A 15013-nucleotide genomic window follows, 5' to 3' on the forward strand; every position below is an offset into this window, starting at 1 on the left:
GCGGCTGTTTTAAAACTCTATTCTTATTTAATTAAATCTATTTCTAATTAAAGGTATATAGCGCATAACATCTGTGTCTGTTGGGCCAAACGAACATATCAGCTGGACGGTATCTAAACTCTAAAGCTACTGAAATACAATTTCTCCATAAACTAAAGACTATTAACAAAACATTTCTCTTATGTGCCTAAACCCGCAACAGTGATGTATATAACGCGTCACCGCGCATTATAATGGCCTTCCGCTTTCATTTTCCTACCTCCTGCAGGTGCTTCTGTGATGCGGTCTCATTTATGGGCAAAGCCTACCGTCTACTCCTTTTAAAGCAGGACTGGCTAAGCCCTTGGATCGATTCGTGATGTAATTTTCAAGCTCCATTCGCGTGATGCGATGAAAATTATGGCGCTTGAATATTCGGTAAAAATAAAACAATCGAAGTGAGAAATAGGCAGTGCCGAATATCGATACGTGTATATGATTTGTTATATGTTCAGCTGGCCTGCTACATAATATTAACAGAACGACAAATGTTAAAAAATATAGAATTTATTTTAAAAATAACTAAACAAATATATCTCATTTTGGCGAGAAAAGCTGGTTACACATGTTGGATATTTTCTATTGGCACAGATATATTAGTGAAAGCTGTAACGTCGTTCGTGTATTTGCTCGCGATACACGCACTGGTGTTTACCTAATCTATCCCAATTCCTCTGAAGAGAAACCAGACGGTTAAAGCGTTCGGTCATTACCTGATGCGTTGTATTTTGCTTGTGCTCTGTCTCGAGAAAAAAATTGTGCTAAAAACAAAATCCCTGATGCTTTACTTCCCTGCGCTGCGCACTGTATCTGGTGCGGGGATTACCCTGCTGTTAGAAGCTCTGGTTCATCAGAATGCTGGGCGTTTGATTTTGGACCCGACACGGTTAATTGCGCCCGTAAGTGAGTTTGTGCCGCTGTTGCAGTGGCTACTACTTTAGAAAGAGCGTCCGCGGCTTGGAGATGCGTAGTTTCATTCTCTTGCGGGGGATTGTCGCATCTTTCGTTCGAGTTGCGACGCGAGGTCGGCTTCGACGTATTTGTGGGTTGTTTCCTCGGAGGCAGGCGGGGTGAAGTCGTCTCTAGCGGTCGCCTCGGGGCACCGAAACCCGGCGATTGCGTCACTACCGGTACTTTGAGGGCGATTTTGTTCGGTCTAACGCCCACTTGTGACGTGGGGCTAAGGGCGCCATTATTCCTGACGTCATTGACACGTGACCTTAACCTCCAAATGACCTTTTCTTCAGCAAAATGATTCAATCTCCTATTGGTTTGAGTTGAAGAGTCGGACACGATTTTGTTCTTAGCTTGTTCTTTCTGACTCATGCGGACTCCCTGTGTAACAACTAGTTTGTCCTGGTTCTAATATACATACCTTGTATAAATATATATATATATGTGAGCATGAAGTGTATGAATACACTATGTGTGCCTGGTGTATAAAAATACATCCACGTTATACAGTGATGAGCACGAGGTGTATGAATACATCATGTGTGTCTGGTGTATAAGAAGACGACCTTGTTATAACTTGACAGTGATGAGCATGAGGTGTTTGAATAAACCAATAACCATGTGTGTATTGGGAAAAAGGATGACAAACCGACATCATAGAGATATCTCCAGTAGGCCGTGATCATGCCTCGATAGTTCACACAAGGGCAGAAACACTATATTAACCACCGACCTGTTGTATATGACGTTGCGGTATACCATTCATACCAGCACCACCCACAGGTAAATTAACTCCGGGCAGCAGGCGTCGATTGTCAGCTTCAGTGGGGTTTGCATTATTTTTCATGTGCGCTGCAGCAAGATATAGCAAAGTGGAAGGCACCGATTCGTCTATGGTTTCGTCTGCGAGTATTGACCACGTATAACCCGGGTTAATTTCGTTAAGACAGCCATGAATTATTCATGTTCGATAAGGATATACTAGACGTATGTGAACTTGGGAAGTAGCGCAATAAAAAGGAATGAAAACGACAGTTCAAGCACAACAACCTGCACGTCCTAAATACAGACGGACAGTTCAATATTTCTTGAGAACTGGACATTAATGAATTAATCACGCGCGCTTCAGGTATTAAAAGTGACAACGTCGGCTCGATGGAGCATCACAAACAGTAAATTGCATTATATCTTTCTCACCAATGCTGTTCATCAACTTGAGTTTAGTTTGTTTCGATTTTCTGTTTCCCGTCGTTTTCTCATTATGTCCTGGTTGGATCAGTTTTGCTGGAAACGAAAATAGTTAAAGTTGACATTTTATTTCTCCCGCGCCGTGACAAAGTGGTTAGCGCGCCTGCTGCCGCTTCCCCAGAAGTAATGGCTTCAACGTTTCATTTGAACAAAAAGTGTTGTAACGGTCGACGTTTAGCGTTATTATTTTTTTTATAAATTTTTTATATTATTCTAATTTTCTGTATCATTTTAAAGTTGATATTTGATTCGACCTACAAGCCACAAACAAGCGGCAAGCGTTGCTTATATCTTGATTTTCTGAAGAAAAAATATCTCCCAGAAAAGAAAAATATATTTGTATGAAACAGAACATCTGCGGACTGTGGTATACGGACTATCGTTTTTCAGCCACGCGAGGATAAAGCAAGTTAAACTCATTACATTTAAATTAAAATAATATTTAAACTTAACCGATCTAACGATTTTTGTTTCCACTAACTGATGGCGGCATGTTCGCTAACAAAACCGTGTGTGAAAACTCATAGTTAAGGTAAAAAGTGACCGGACACATGAACCATAAATGGATGTATAATGTACGTTGAGTTATAATCAGGAAACTCTGGCTTAGATCCCAGGTCCCTGGGGTGCAACGTTGTAGGACCTGTTCTTACTTATCAGCTTTGTGGTTTAATGCATTACATTAGCTCTCATATTCTATAATAGACACATACATTATATGCTGTGTTATTATGTTGACAAAAAAATAAGGGATACCTTCAGTACGTTTTCAGAATTAAAAATTCACTTTGTAGCGTCTGTGTTAATATGCTAAGTGATTTCACAATGTGTTTCGTGGTGTGACGTCATAATAGATTAAACAAATCTGCCAACACCGGTTAAGAAGCTAAAATAGCACAGAATGATTCTATGCGGGGCTCCAAAGGCACAAGGATTGCCACATTAGAACGTTCAAGAACCTCAAATCAATACATTATAATGAAATAAAGGCAGTGACCGATCCCTTCAAAAGGCTTCAGCGCAATTAGCGGCAAACGAGATGAAACGTTCCGGCGCCGTGGCAAAGTGATTAGCGCGTCTGCCTGTAACCCAGAGGTAATGGGTTCAAGGCTCGACGCTGCTACAATTGTGGGCGCATGTGTCCTTCAGCAAGACACTTAACGTCAATTGCTCCAACCCAGTGGTCACTAACGGGTTGTCTAAATTATCAGCAATACATAAAAAATGAAAACCGCTCTCAAAAATAATTACCAACAAAGTAACACACATGGTAGCTCGTAAGCTGGCACAAGGTGTATAAAACAGAACACCCGTGTTTTAAAACAACTGGTGTTTCCCGGCCACGTAAGGATAAAGTAAGTCACATTCGTTCATTCAATGTCATGTAATTAGCTTTAAACGCAAGGCACCACACCAACCTCCAACTGCAGATACGGCAACTAATCCTCTGCGAGACTTGGGACCAATCTCCAAGGTGCAGGTCGTTGCTTGTAAACTTTGACGAAGACGAACGTTGGTTGGGGTTCGGAAAGATGAAGACTGTGAAACATTAGTTACTGTGTGGTAAGATGGGATACCGTTAGCACATAATATCTAAATATCCTGATCGTGTTTCAAGCAATTAACAACGGTCTATGGAGTCATGAGGATACGGTTTTATAACATTTGAAATCTTCCAAATTTCGGAAACAAATGCTGCAACAAGAGGCGCTATAAAGGTAGCATGGATTTTGAAAAATAGTTGCCTAGGCAAATTTTATTTTAAACGATTTACCTTTTGGTTTGGGTCAAGAATAGAGCGTGGAGAAGGCACATGAGCGCCCACCGACGGCAGTGGAATTTCTGAAGCTGAAAAAAAAAAGATTTTTTTGGGGGGGGAAACGATATTTTATCAGTTCAGACATTCTATAAAAGTTTATTGTGGTCAAGTAATTGCCATTAAGTGTCTTGCACAAAGACACACACGCCCACAACGGTAGCAGCGTCAAACTTCGAGCTGATAAACAATACCACTTTGACGACTATAAACATAAGAAAAATGAATATGCAAAACGTTTTATTTCACGTTAACTTTGTAAATACCTTTGACAGAGAGCGAAGCAATACGAGTGACTTTCTTATGGATGGAAACAACTGGTTTGGAGCTCAGGTTCTTGCTGAGCATTGGGCCTGTTGTACCTGAGGTGAATATAAGGGTTAGGTTCTCTACTATAAATGTATGAGTCTGCTAGATAAAATTGATAATGCACATCAAGAAATTTTTTTTTTTAAACATCTGGAATCGGAAATCCTGTAAGGAAAAAATGATTCGCTGCGGCAAGGTTACAGCAAATTTATAAAATGATAATATACAGAAATAAATGTTTAATACAGACATAAAAGTCCATACATCGCAAACATTTTATAGTTAGAACATCTCGAACCTGAAATCCCGTTGGGAATAAATGAGCTAGTGTGGTATGATGTGGGAAGTTTGGCTGATGGACGACGGAAAGAATCCGGGGATCCACATCCTGAGATGGCGAGCAATTCATCTTCATCGTCATCTTCAAAGTCCTCCTCTTCGATGTCTTCTTCAAGGATTTGTTCGAAGATGTTATCGCGGTCGAGGATACCTGAGGTAAATATGATCATAAATAAATGAAACTTATCCTCAGGGTAAAAACATTCCTTATAACACAGATGTTCTGTTTCATACACTTTGTATCCACTTATGAGTTACCAAGTATGTAGCTTTATGAATGAATGTATCGTATTTATTCTCTCATGTCGGAAAGCGACAGTTGTTTGAATACGGATGTTCTGTTTTATATACCTTGTGCCTGTTTGCGACTTACCACAAGCTTAACTTTGTTGGTGATACCTTTTATCCATGGCTAATAATTTGGACAACCCAGAAGTGTCTTGTTCAAGAACACACGCTCACAATGGTAGCAGCCTTAAAGCTGTAATTTCTTGGCTAGAGGTAACGGCGCTAAGCACTGTGCCGGCACATAGAATATTTTAAAATAGAAACAAGTAACTTACCCATCTCATCTTGTAAGTTGTCATCCATATCTTCATCTAAGTTGGGAGGTGCATATTCATCTGATGATAATTCGTTTCGATTTGGTGTCAACATTCCGTTCCTTGCTTTGTGAGCCTGAAGTGTGAGTGTTGTTATACCTCATGCTCAATGTCAAGTTATAACACCCTATTCACCAGACACAACTAATTCTCACAGTTGGGTCATAACATAGGTGTCTTCTTATACACCAGACACACATGGTGTATTCATAAACTCATAAACCTTATGCTCATTGTCGAGTTATAACATGGGTGTCTCCCTATACACCAGACACAAAGGCCTAATTTTTCACTAGTATATTTAACTTACATAGTTGATTACTTTAGAGTTGGAAGCTGCAGTTAGAGCAGCGTTGTTGATATTATTCCTTCGTGGACTTTCCATGGAAGAGAAAGCTGCGTGGGTTAAGATACGAGATTCTACTTGGGCGTATTTCCGATTGAATTTTGGAGCTGAGTAAGGACGACTGGATACTGTGCCTGTAGTGGAAACTGTGGTATGAGTAAAAGACTGTATTAAACTTCGCGTGGCGGGGCAACACCAGTTGCAATAACATAGGTGTATGAATGATTGAATGTAACTTACTTTATCCTCGTGTTGCCGGAAAACGACAGTCGTTATCACACGGGTTTAACACCTCGTGCCAGCTTACGAGTTACCATGTATGTTACTTTGTGGGTGATTATTATTATTTTTTTGGATTTTTTTATTTTATTTTTTATGTATGGCTGATAATTTAGACAACCCATTAGTGACCACTGGGTTGGAGCAATTGCCGTTAAGCGTCTTGCCCAAGGACACATATGCCCACAATGGTAACAGCGTCGAGCCTTAAACCCATAACCTATGGGTTACAGGCAGGCGCGGTAACCACTATACCACGGCGCCGGTGTACTGTTTCATACCATGTACTAGTTCATGAGGTACCGCGTATGTAACTTTGTGGGTAAATATTTTGTTATTTTAGGCCAGAGTTGGATTATACCATGCAGACATACATTCATCTTGTTTTAATTTGTGGTATCTACATCCCTATCTTTACTTACACATAAAATTGTTTGCTAGAGTTGTGTCGGTTTCAACAAATCACACAAGTGACAACTAACAAGTAGTCAGTACTCAAAAAGCCACAAAATGTAAGTTAAAGCTACAACCCCACCTCCAGCATAAAAAGGTTTTCCAGAAACATTTGGCGTGCTTTTCGATAAAACCATTCTTTGTTGAGAAGCTGAAGTTGCCGCAACCACTGTTGATGATGGTAAGCATCTGTATGGGGATTGTGATGTCACAGTGGTCACTGTTGATGATGAATTGACTGGTGATGAAGAATAAACAGGAGAAATGTGGTTGCGTGTAATTGTTGTTGTTGTTACTGTTGTTGTAGTGACAGTGCTGTTGCTGTTATTGTTGCTCGATTCATTGTTGTTGTTGTTACTTCGCCGATACTGTAATTTAATGAAGGGGTTAACTTAAGAATTATATTGTGTTTTATGTAATCAGGGAATTTATATAAAAAATGCAGTACAGGTAGTTTTTGAACAGTTTGCCTGCATTTTAAAAACTTTTTTTATTTATATGTTTTTATTATTGTACTTAAAAAGACAACTAAAAGTTTTGACTACCATGAATTAAATGTCTGTTTTTTTTATTATGCACTCACAATGTATTGCCCTGGAACATATTTCTTTCTCCGCTGAGCACTACGTGCACGTTTTCTTGCTTCAGCTGCCGACTGCAATCTCTCCCTTCGTTCAGCTGCTTCTATGACATCACCATTGTATAGAAGAGTGAAGTTCTTTTGTGATGTCAGAGGAAGAATTCTCTCCCGCTTATTTGCTTTGTCGAATATTTCAAGGGCTAGTTCTGTCAAGATAAGTTCAATAAAGAGTTGAGTTATTGGTAATAACTTGTGCCCACCATGTTATAACAGGTGCAACAGCTGTATTTCAAATTCAATTGCCATGTTTACATAACAATCCTTGGATTTTGCTGGCAACGATAATATTTTGATGCTTATAATATTAGAAAATGTGTATAAAGGTGTTTTTTATAGTTATTTCATCATACACTGTTAAAACATTTTTGTGCATTATTTTCATTAATAAATTGTCTAAATTGTCACTTTTTTCACCTAATTCAAATCTGCTTGACTAGGGGGTAATGGGACAACTCTGGCTTATATCACAGGATCCAGGACATGGGTGTAGGAGTCCCTGCTATTCTATATATGTGATATCATTGTTCAGGGACTTTGGATTTAGGCCAGATTTGTCTGAATTGATTTCACCCATACAAAAGTGGATGGGACGTAGGGGTAACAAGTGTGCTGTGGTATTCAAAAACTCACTGAGTGTTTCTTCAACAATATCAGGAATAATTTCACGCAGAGTTTCACAGTTTGTGTGCAGGGCAGGATTACAATTCATCTCAAGTAAAGTTATCTGTATATTAAAAAAAAAATCAATACTTTGAAATTATTATTGTTAATTATTGTTAAAAAAATCACCCACAAAGTAACATACATGGTAACTCGTAAGCTGGCACGAGGTGTAAAACCGTGTGATAACGACTGTCGTTTTGCGACTGTTGCCGTGCGAGGAAAAAGTAAGTTACATTCATTTATTCAAACATATTAGAAAAGTAAATAGAACAAAATTTTAGAAAAGATGCCAATGCCTTTATGAATAAAAAATTATATAACTTGTCGTTACCTTGAACTGGTCATCTACGAGAAAATCGCAGCCAATCAAATCAAAGAAACCAAGTCGGCACTCGAGTTTATGTCGGACAGCTTGAAAGCATTGCAACATTATTTGTTGGCAGCGACGCTGTGGGTGAAGGTTTAGTTATTGTGTTGTCAAGTTTGATGACAAAACATGAGAGTTGCAGAAACTAGATCAAAGTTGAGTTGAGTTGGATGTTATAAGCAAGTTGTTTTTAATTTTTACTTTTTTTATACAATATTTTACATTGTGACCAAAATAAGAAAAAATATTTTAAATGTTTAGTGAGTTAAAAATTAAAAAAAAATTGGAAGGGGTGGCTGGGTTAAATCAACCTCTCTTAAGTATCAGGTCCAAGGACACATACACCCTCAATGGTAGGTACTAAGCATTGAATCTCAAACTTTTTAGTTCCTGCAGAAGGGGGTGAGGAAAAAGATGGGACACTTTTTCATTTTATTGTTTCGCCCCATTTCGTAGTAAACAATGAACATTCAAAGAATTATAAAGCCATATCCTCACAAATAATATAGACTGTTGTTAAAACGTGTTAAAAAAATATAAAATATTTTAACTCTATCCGAATTTTTGGATATTATGTTCTAAAGGTGTCCTATCTTACCCCACCCTACTATTAAGTATTTTCTTATAAGTTGAAAAAAACCTTAATCACTCCCACCTTTAATGCAGTATGCACCCAATCTTCTGGCAGATTTTTCTGTTTTATAAAATTTTCGTTGATATATTCGTTAAACTTATCCATTGTCCACACGGTGTCCTCCTTTACCTCTTCATAAAGCGGGTTCTTCTTTTGCATAAACTGAAAAAATTGTTTTATTTAAAAAATGTTTTGTTTTTTTTAAATATTTTTGCAATAGATGCCAAACTTAGGTAGAAGATTATCATACAGTTTTCTTGTCTGCATTAATCAGTAAACATTCCAACCAAAAAACAAGATTGATTTCATAGTTTTAATTACAGCGTCCTATAAAAACACCTTTCAACTATCAATTGCTATCCTTTAAAATATATTTTTGATTAGTTGTCGGCTACAAATAAAAAACAGACACAAAACAAAATAGCAAATGGTTTGATGTGATTAACACAACTAGACCCCAATACAATATCATTTATAACAAAACAACATACTTGGTTTGTAAGATGGCCGGTAAGGTCCGTGCTTTCAAGATCATACGGCATACAAGTCAACCGACAATATCCATCGCAGTAAAACACAACCAATGGGTTGGTGCAAGCGATAAGAAGATAGTTACGAACATCAAACTTACGACCGTCCAGTAATAATGGGTTTGTTACGTATCTGGTGGGAAATACAAAGTGTTATTCTGTTGATAGATTGAAGTTTCTGCAACTTATTATTTAAGTTGGTAAAGTTAATAAAATGTTGCTTACAATAAATGAATTATAACTTTTATAAACACACCAAGTGTGTCTGGTGTACCAAAAGACACCCATGTCATAACTTGATAGGTAGCATGAGGTGTATGAATACACCATGTGTGTCTGGTGTATAAGAAGACACCCATGTTATAACTCGACAGTGAGCATTAAGTGTAACATGCATGCGACATTAATCAGAAAACCACACACACAGTGTAAAACTAGACTAATATATACTCCAATCAAACATAAGTAAATATCCCCCCACCTTTGTACAATCCTTGCCATGGGAGCCCGGAACGGAAGTTTTCTTGAATTTAAAGCTTCGTCTTCTAATTCAATGATACGTTCTCTGTATAAATACAAACGTTTTGTTTAAAATGTGTAAAAGTGTCAAAAATACTAGTAACACCTACTTTTTATCTACATTATTTTACAGACATTACATTTTAACAAATAATACACATGCTTTTTTATACAAATTAAAAAATTCAACTTAAACAATAATAGTTATATGTTCAGAGCAAAAAATAGTGATATTAATATGTATAGACCAAACAGAGTTTCCAACTTATATAATCATCAGGACTATACTTACTGTATCTTTGCAACATCTGCAAGACTTCTTATTAAGTAAATTCCCTTCCCTTGGTTCATACCGGTTGGTTTAGAGATCCAGAGTTCGCCATCTTAACAAATACCAAGTTATTTATCTTTTCAGAAACGATAGCGAAGATCATATTATTTTAAAAATGAAGAGAAGGTTATATATATATATATATATATTAAAAGAAGTATTAAGTTTAAGCAGCTTAAATGAAGTTTAAGCCAGTTATTTTAAATCATAGACTGGTTAAAGTAAATAAGAAGCAACATGGCCTACTCAATACACGGCCTAGGAATACACCGAAACTGCTCAGAAAATAGGAGGCCTATTGACGCGAATAATGCCCATTATAATACATTGTTACGTCACGGTTTTATGAATGGATTTAGCTGTCTGGCTGTAGTTTTTGCATCAAATAACAGTTTATTTACCATTCCCGGTTAAATTACCTTATTTTTCGGGTTATTTTGTCAACATCTTATATTTTTTATAAATGTTTAAGCATGACTGAACAGATAGGAGTTAGTTTTAACCACGTGCGGCATACAAGTAAGTTTTACCGACAGTTTAGTTTGGCTCAGTCGCTGAGTGAAAATAGTATTTGGCTTAAAACAGAAGTTTTTTAAGACAGCCTATGCATATCTAGCAAAACAACACCGCAGTAACAACAAGTAAGTTAATTGATATGTCCGTTGCGGACTTTTAAAACCGGTCCTTAAAAACAATATGAATATAGGATATTGGATAAACACAAGCATCAGCCTTTTGTCTAAAGGTGCTTATGCCTTGATCTGTCCTGCTGCTCATAACTCATTTTCTACCTGAGGTTTTTTTTTGTTGAAGCAGGACAGAGGCTCTTCCTCAAGGCAAGGTCAAAAAATGGGTCATACACCACATCATAAATTAAGACTGTTTAATACAAACAAACTCACGACAGCCTCCCTTCGTACTTAAGTGTTGTGTCTAACTTTAGACCTTTGTCGCTGTTTAAATTTGACTAGTCTTCCTTCCTGAAGATCTTCTTGCCACTTCTTCATGATCATAACATGCACAGATGGTACCCTTATCCAAATATTTTTATCCAACTACGGAACACTTATTGACCATGCTTAAATAGCTTGCTTAATAATTCTGGTGGCTTACAATTTAATCTAAATAAAATTATAAAAGTGTGCTGCATTATAAAACTTGCCAAATGCCTGTCTACTAAATTAAATATAATCAAAACGTAGGTTTTCTGTGTTGGTAAACTGAATCTGATTGCTCGTCTCTCTTTATGCTTAATAAACTGATATTTATATACTAATAAACCTTTTGCGCTGCTTTATATGTCTGGTATGATTTTAACTAAACAAGAAAATATCCCGGCGACACGTTCTGTGATAAACTGTAAGTTAAAACAACCTAGAACTGGTATTGAACCTACCAACAACTGCAAACTGCATTCAAAATGAAGGAAATCCATTCATAAAACCGTGACGTAACAATGTATTATAATGGGCATTATTCGCGTCAATAGGCCTCTTATTTTCGGAGAAGTTTCGGTGTATTCCTAGGCCGTGTATTGAGTAGGCCATGGAAGCAACCACGGTATTTTAGGTTTAAAACTTTAATAGACACAAACAAAGATACATTAAATAAAATATAGCAGTAAATGTAAAAACCAAATTTTTAAATTTTTATTGCAACAGGTTATTTTTCAAATTAAACCTCAAAATTTGCAACAAAATTGTAAGAAATTATTTTCACCTTTTTGCGTAATTAAAGAAAAAAATGTTGAATAAGTTTAACCCAAGAAACTGTTCAAAAAGTATCTTTCTCGCAAAAGTCCCAAAACTTGATAACCCTTAAACATTCTTACCGACATAAGTCTCAAAGAAGGCTTCTCTGTCATCTTTAACATCAAGACGATATGTCTCAGGGATAAAATCTTGATATCTCATTATTCTGTGACATCATAATTAAGCATGTGAAATCATCAATATAGGATTATCACATTGGGAGAATATAGAATGTGCAATTAAGTATTTTTAATCCAGACTAAAAAATAGGGAACAAACATTAAACATGTATATATATATATACAAAATGATATTATAGAATATTATATATGATATTATAGAATATTATATATATATACAAAATGATATTATAGACACTTCGCAATTGCTCTACACTTCGCAATTGCTTCGCAATAGACACTTCGCAATTGCTCTAACCCAAATGGCCACTTATATGTTGCCTAAATTATCAGTCATACAAGGAAAAAACATAAAAATAACAGCCATGAAGTTACATATGTGGTAACTTCTGTGTTATAACCCCACGTGAAGAGAAATAAGTTTTATTTATTCATAAAAGGGAATTTATAGTATTTGCAAAATACACAGTATAATTACTGCATTGCTCAGTTTACTACAAAGTGATATTTCATACTTGCATTGTTTAGTGAGAGTAGTGTAACCATAACACAAACAAACCTATGAGTAAATACATCATGTTGTAATTCTTACCGAGGTTTCCCCTTTTTGACTTTGTTCATAACCCGGTCATATTCCTGTAGTGTGGTAAGTAGTCCTATCTTTGTTGTTAGAAGTTTGTTGTTAGGTATCTGATAGCACAGCTGTTCCCCTGTAAGGACATATAGTGTTACATTATGTCCTGTGTATAAGCATTGTTAGGATGTACTGGCACGTTTCGACATGTGATTGATAATGTTACTAAATTAATCTGGCTTCTGTGGAATTATATTGAAGGTGTAAGTTACCTTGCAATTCAGTTAAAATTTTTTACTTTAAAAAATTCAAAATTTTGCCATGAAAAAAATTGTTTTAATTGCTAACTTGAACTTAATAGTCACAGTTTGCCAACAATACAGGGGGGCAAATGTAAACCCAGTTATTTAGGCTCTTATTGTTTTTACAAAAAAATATTTTTCTTAAAAAACATTTTATTTTAGGTTGCCAACTTTGATTCAATGGCTGTTTGCCAACAATAAGGGAGGCAAATGTAAAACTAGTTCTTATGGATGTTATGGCTTCCATGTTAATACTTTAAATCCTCCTACCTTCTCTAAAGCTGTGGTAGTTGTTATGAGACTTCACTTCGCACCATTTTAGTTTGTAATCCTCTCGTGTTTTATCGTGCATTCTCTCCCAACCCAGCGCAGTAAGATTATCTTCCACGCTGATTTGATAAAGTTTCATTAATGTTAACTCATAATATAAAGAATATTCTATACATAAGGTTGAATTTAAGCTTGCCTAAAGAGAAATACCACCCAAATTAAAATGATTACCACCCACACTGGTGTGATATAAAGTTGTTTTAATTTCAATAATGAAAGCCGGAGTTAATAGGTGCTTATGTATAAAGCATACTATGTACATTAGCTCGACTTTAAGGGTAAAGAAAAACCAACCGAACCTTAAAAAAAACACACATTTTACAGTAACTATAAAGTACATGTTACAAATTAGTCATGGTATATCACACGTAAAATATAACAAAATATTTTGGAGTAAAAACTACATTATACAATATTCCAATACATATATTAGTTAGATCAGCGGCTCCCAAACTGTTCTAAAAATTTTGTCTGGTGGATACTTCAATTATTTTGATATTTTGCTGTGTTATAAAAATCAAAGAATGCTATAGGAAAAATGCAAAAGCGACACCAATGAAAGGAAAACTTCCAATTACGAATCACAACCCTCTGAAACTACTGTACGGACACCAGTTGGTCCGCAGACCCCAGTTTTGAAACCACTGAGTTAGTAAATCACTGTCACAATATTTGGCACCAAACTCACAGTTGGGCTCCGTTCCCCCCACCAACATAGAAATATATTTTAGGCTTTGAGCGAAATCTTCGTCTTGGTTGGATGGTGGGAGTTGAATCATTTTCTTCCACTTCATCGTTCCTCTCATCCTCTCCTACTTCTTCATCTACTGATGGTCTAAAGTACGAGAAGAAAATATTGTGTTTATGAAGGTATAAATGTAACTTGCTTTATACTCGTGAGGCTGCAAAACGATAGTCTAAAAAGGAGATACACAAGATTAAAAATTTTTTTTCTATTCTAAGTAGAAGCATAATAAACTGAACTAAACTGCCCAAGCATTATAACTGGTCTACAGTAGTCACAATGTGTTTGTTTCTTCTCAGTCGTAATTAGCTTTTTTGAAAAAAGTCAGTCAAAAAAAAATTTTTTTCTCAGTTTCTCACTACATAAAATCAAGGTTTCTATAAGAACCATATGTTCATATTTTGAGTACTTTACATGAAACTAGCACTAATCTGAAAACAAACAAGAATTTTCATGCAATGTTGGATAGAGTGGACATTGCCAAGTATATACAAGTTGTAGAACAACTTTAATATTTAACATATCAATGTACAAAAACAGTACAGAGCACATAAAACCAAAGTGACAAATTGTATTCGAAATTTATATATATTTTACCTTTTTTCGTCATCTTTTTGTGGACATTTTACATCTTGAGTAACTTTCTCTTCCGTTTCATTGCTTTTCGGTTCTATCTGCTCATTTTCCATCAGCCAAACAGTTTATGCATTACACCACACGGCACACTGTCCTATAAATTGCACTTTAAATTTACAGCACAATAGTTATCATCGCTTTTGTGCGATTTAAAAGCAAAAAAACACCGGACAAAAATCAGAAAATACCGACGTGGAATCAGGTTAACGCCACGCTTGTAAAAACAGCCCAAACAACTTAAGAAACTATTACTATGTGTTAATATTTACACAACGAAACCCAAGCACTTGAAACTGAAGGTCATGTTACCAAGAAACCAACGCTATCGTGGTCACTCACGCGTGACATCAGCTGCTGCTGCCACAGAAATCTTATAAAGGGGTAGCAAAATCCACGACAGTAAAATATGGACATTACCTACATATTAGACCAGTAACCCACACACAAATAAAGAGATTTTCCACAA

General features: G+C 36.2%; 1 protein-coding gene and 1 long non-coding RNA gene across 3 annotated transcripts; one reads left to right on the plus strand and one right to left on the minus strand.

Annotated features, from left to right (window-relative positions):
- Positions 1-528: 528 nt before the first annotated feature.
- LOC149741199 (uncharacterized) lies at positions 529-14956 on the minus strand. Of its 2 annotated transcripts, none has more exons than XM_089882280.1 (22): positions 14509-14956; positions 13855-14001; positions 13107-13225; positions 12553-12670; positions 11901-11986; positions 10031-10121; positions 9701-9784; positions 9181-9352; positions 8711-8851; positions 8020-8136; positions 7656-7749; positions 6969-7171; positions 6468-6753; positions 5618-5787; positions 5269-5383; positions 4665-4856; positions 4324-4419; positions 4016-4089; positions 3660-3780; positions 2191-2277; positions 1727-1896; positions 529-1374 (listed from the first exon to the last, which is right to left on the minus strand). In XM_089882280.1, the coding sequence occupies exons 1-22, from the start codon at positions 14598-14600 to the stop codon at positions 862-864; spliced, it is 3288 nt and encodes a 1095-aa protein (XP_089738406.1). In that variant the 5' UTR covers positions 14601-14956; the 3' UTR covers positions 529-861. The 2 variants fall into 2 exon arrangements, with proteins under 2 accessions (XP_089738406.1, XP_089738398.1); XM_089882272.1 differs by having other exon boundaries at positions 5618-5799.
- LOC149741200 (uncharacterized) lies at positions 4290-6510 on the plus strand. Its single transcript, XR_016385509.1, has 4 exons — positions 4290-4424; positions 4649-4861; positions 5635-5804; positions 6374-6510. It is a non-coding gene; the product is annotated as an uncharacterized LOC149741200 (long non-coding RNA).
- Positions 14957-15013: the final 57 nt, after the last annotated feature.

Source organism: Ciona robusta, chromosome 1 (assembly GCF_009617815.1).
Source record: "Ciona robusta chromosome 1, ASM961781v2".
Lineage (NCBI taxonomy): Eukaryota > Metazoa > Chordata > Ascidiacea > Phlebobranchia > Cionidae > Ciona > Ciona robusta.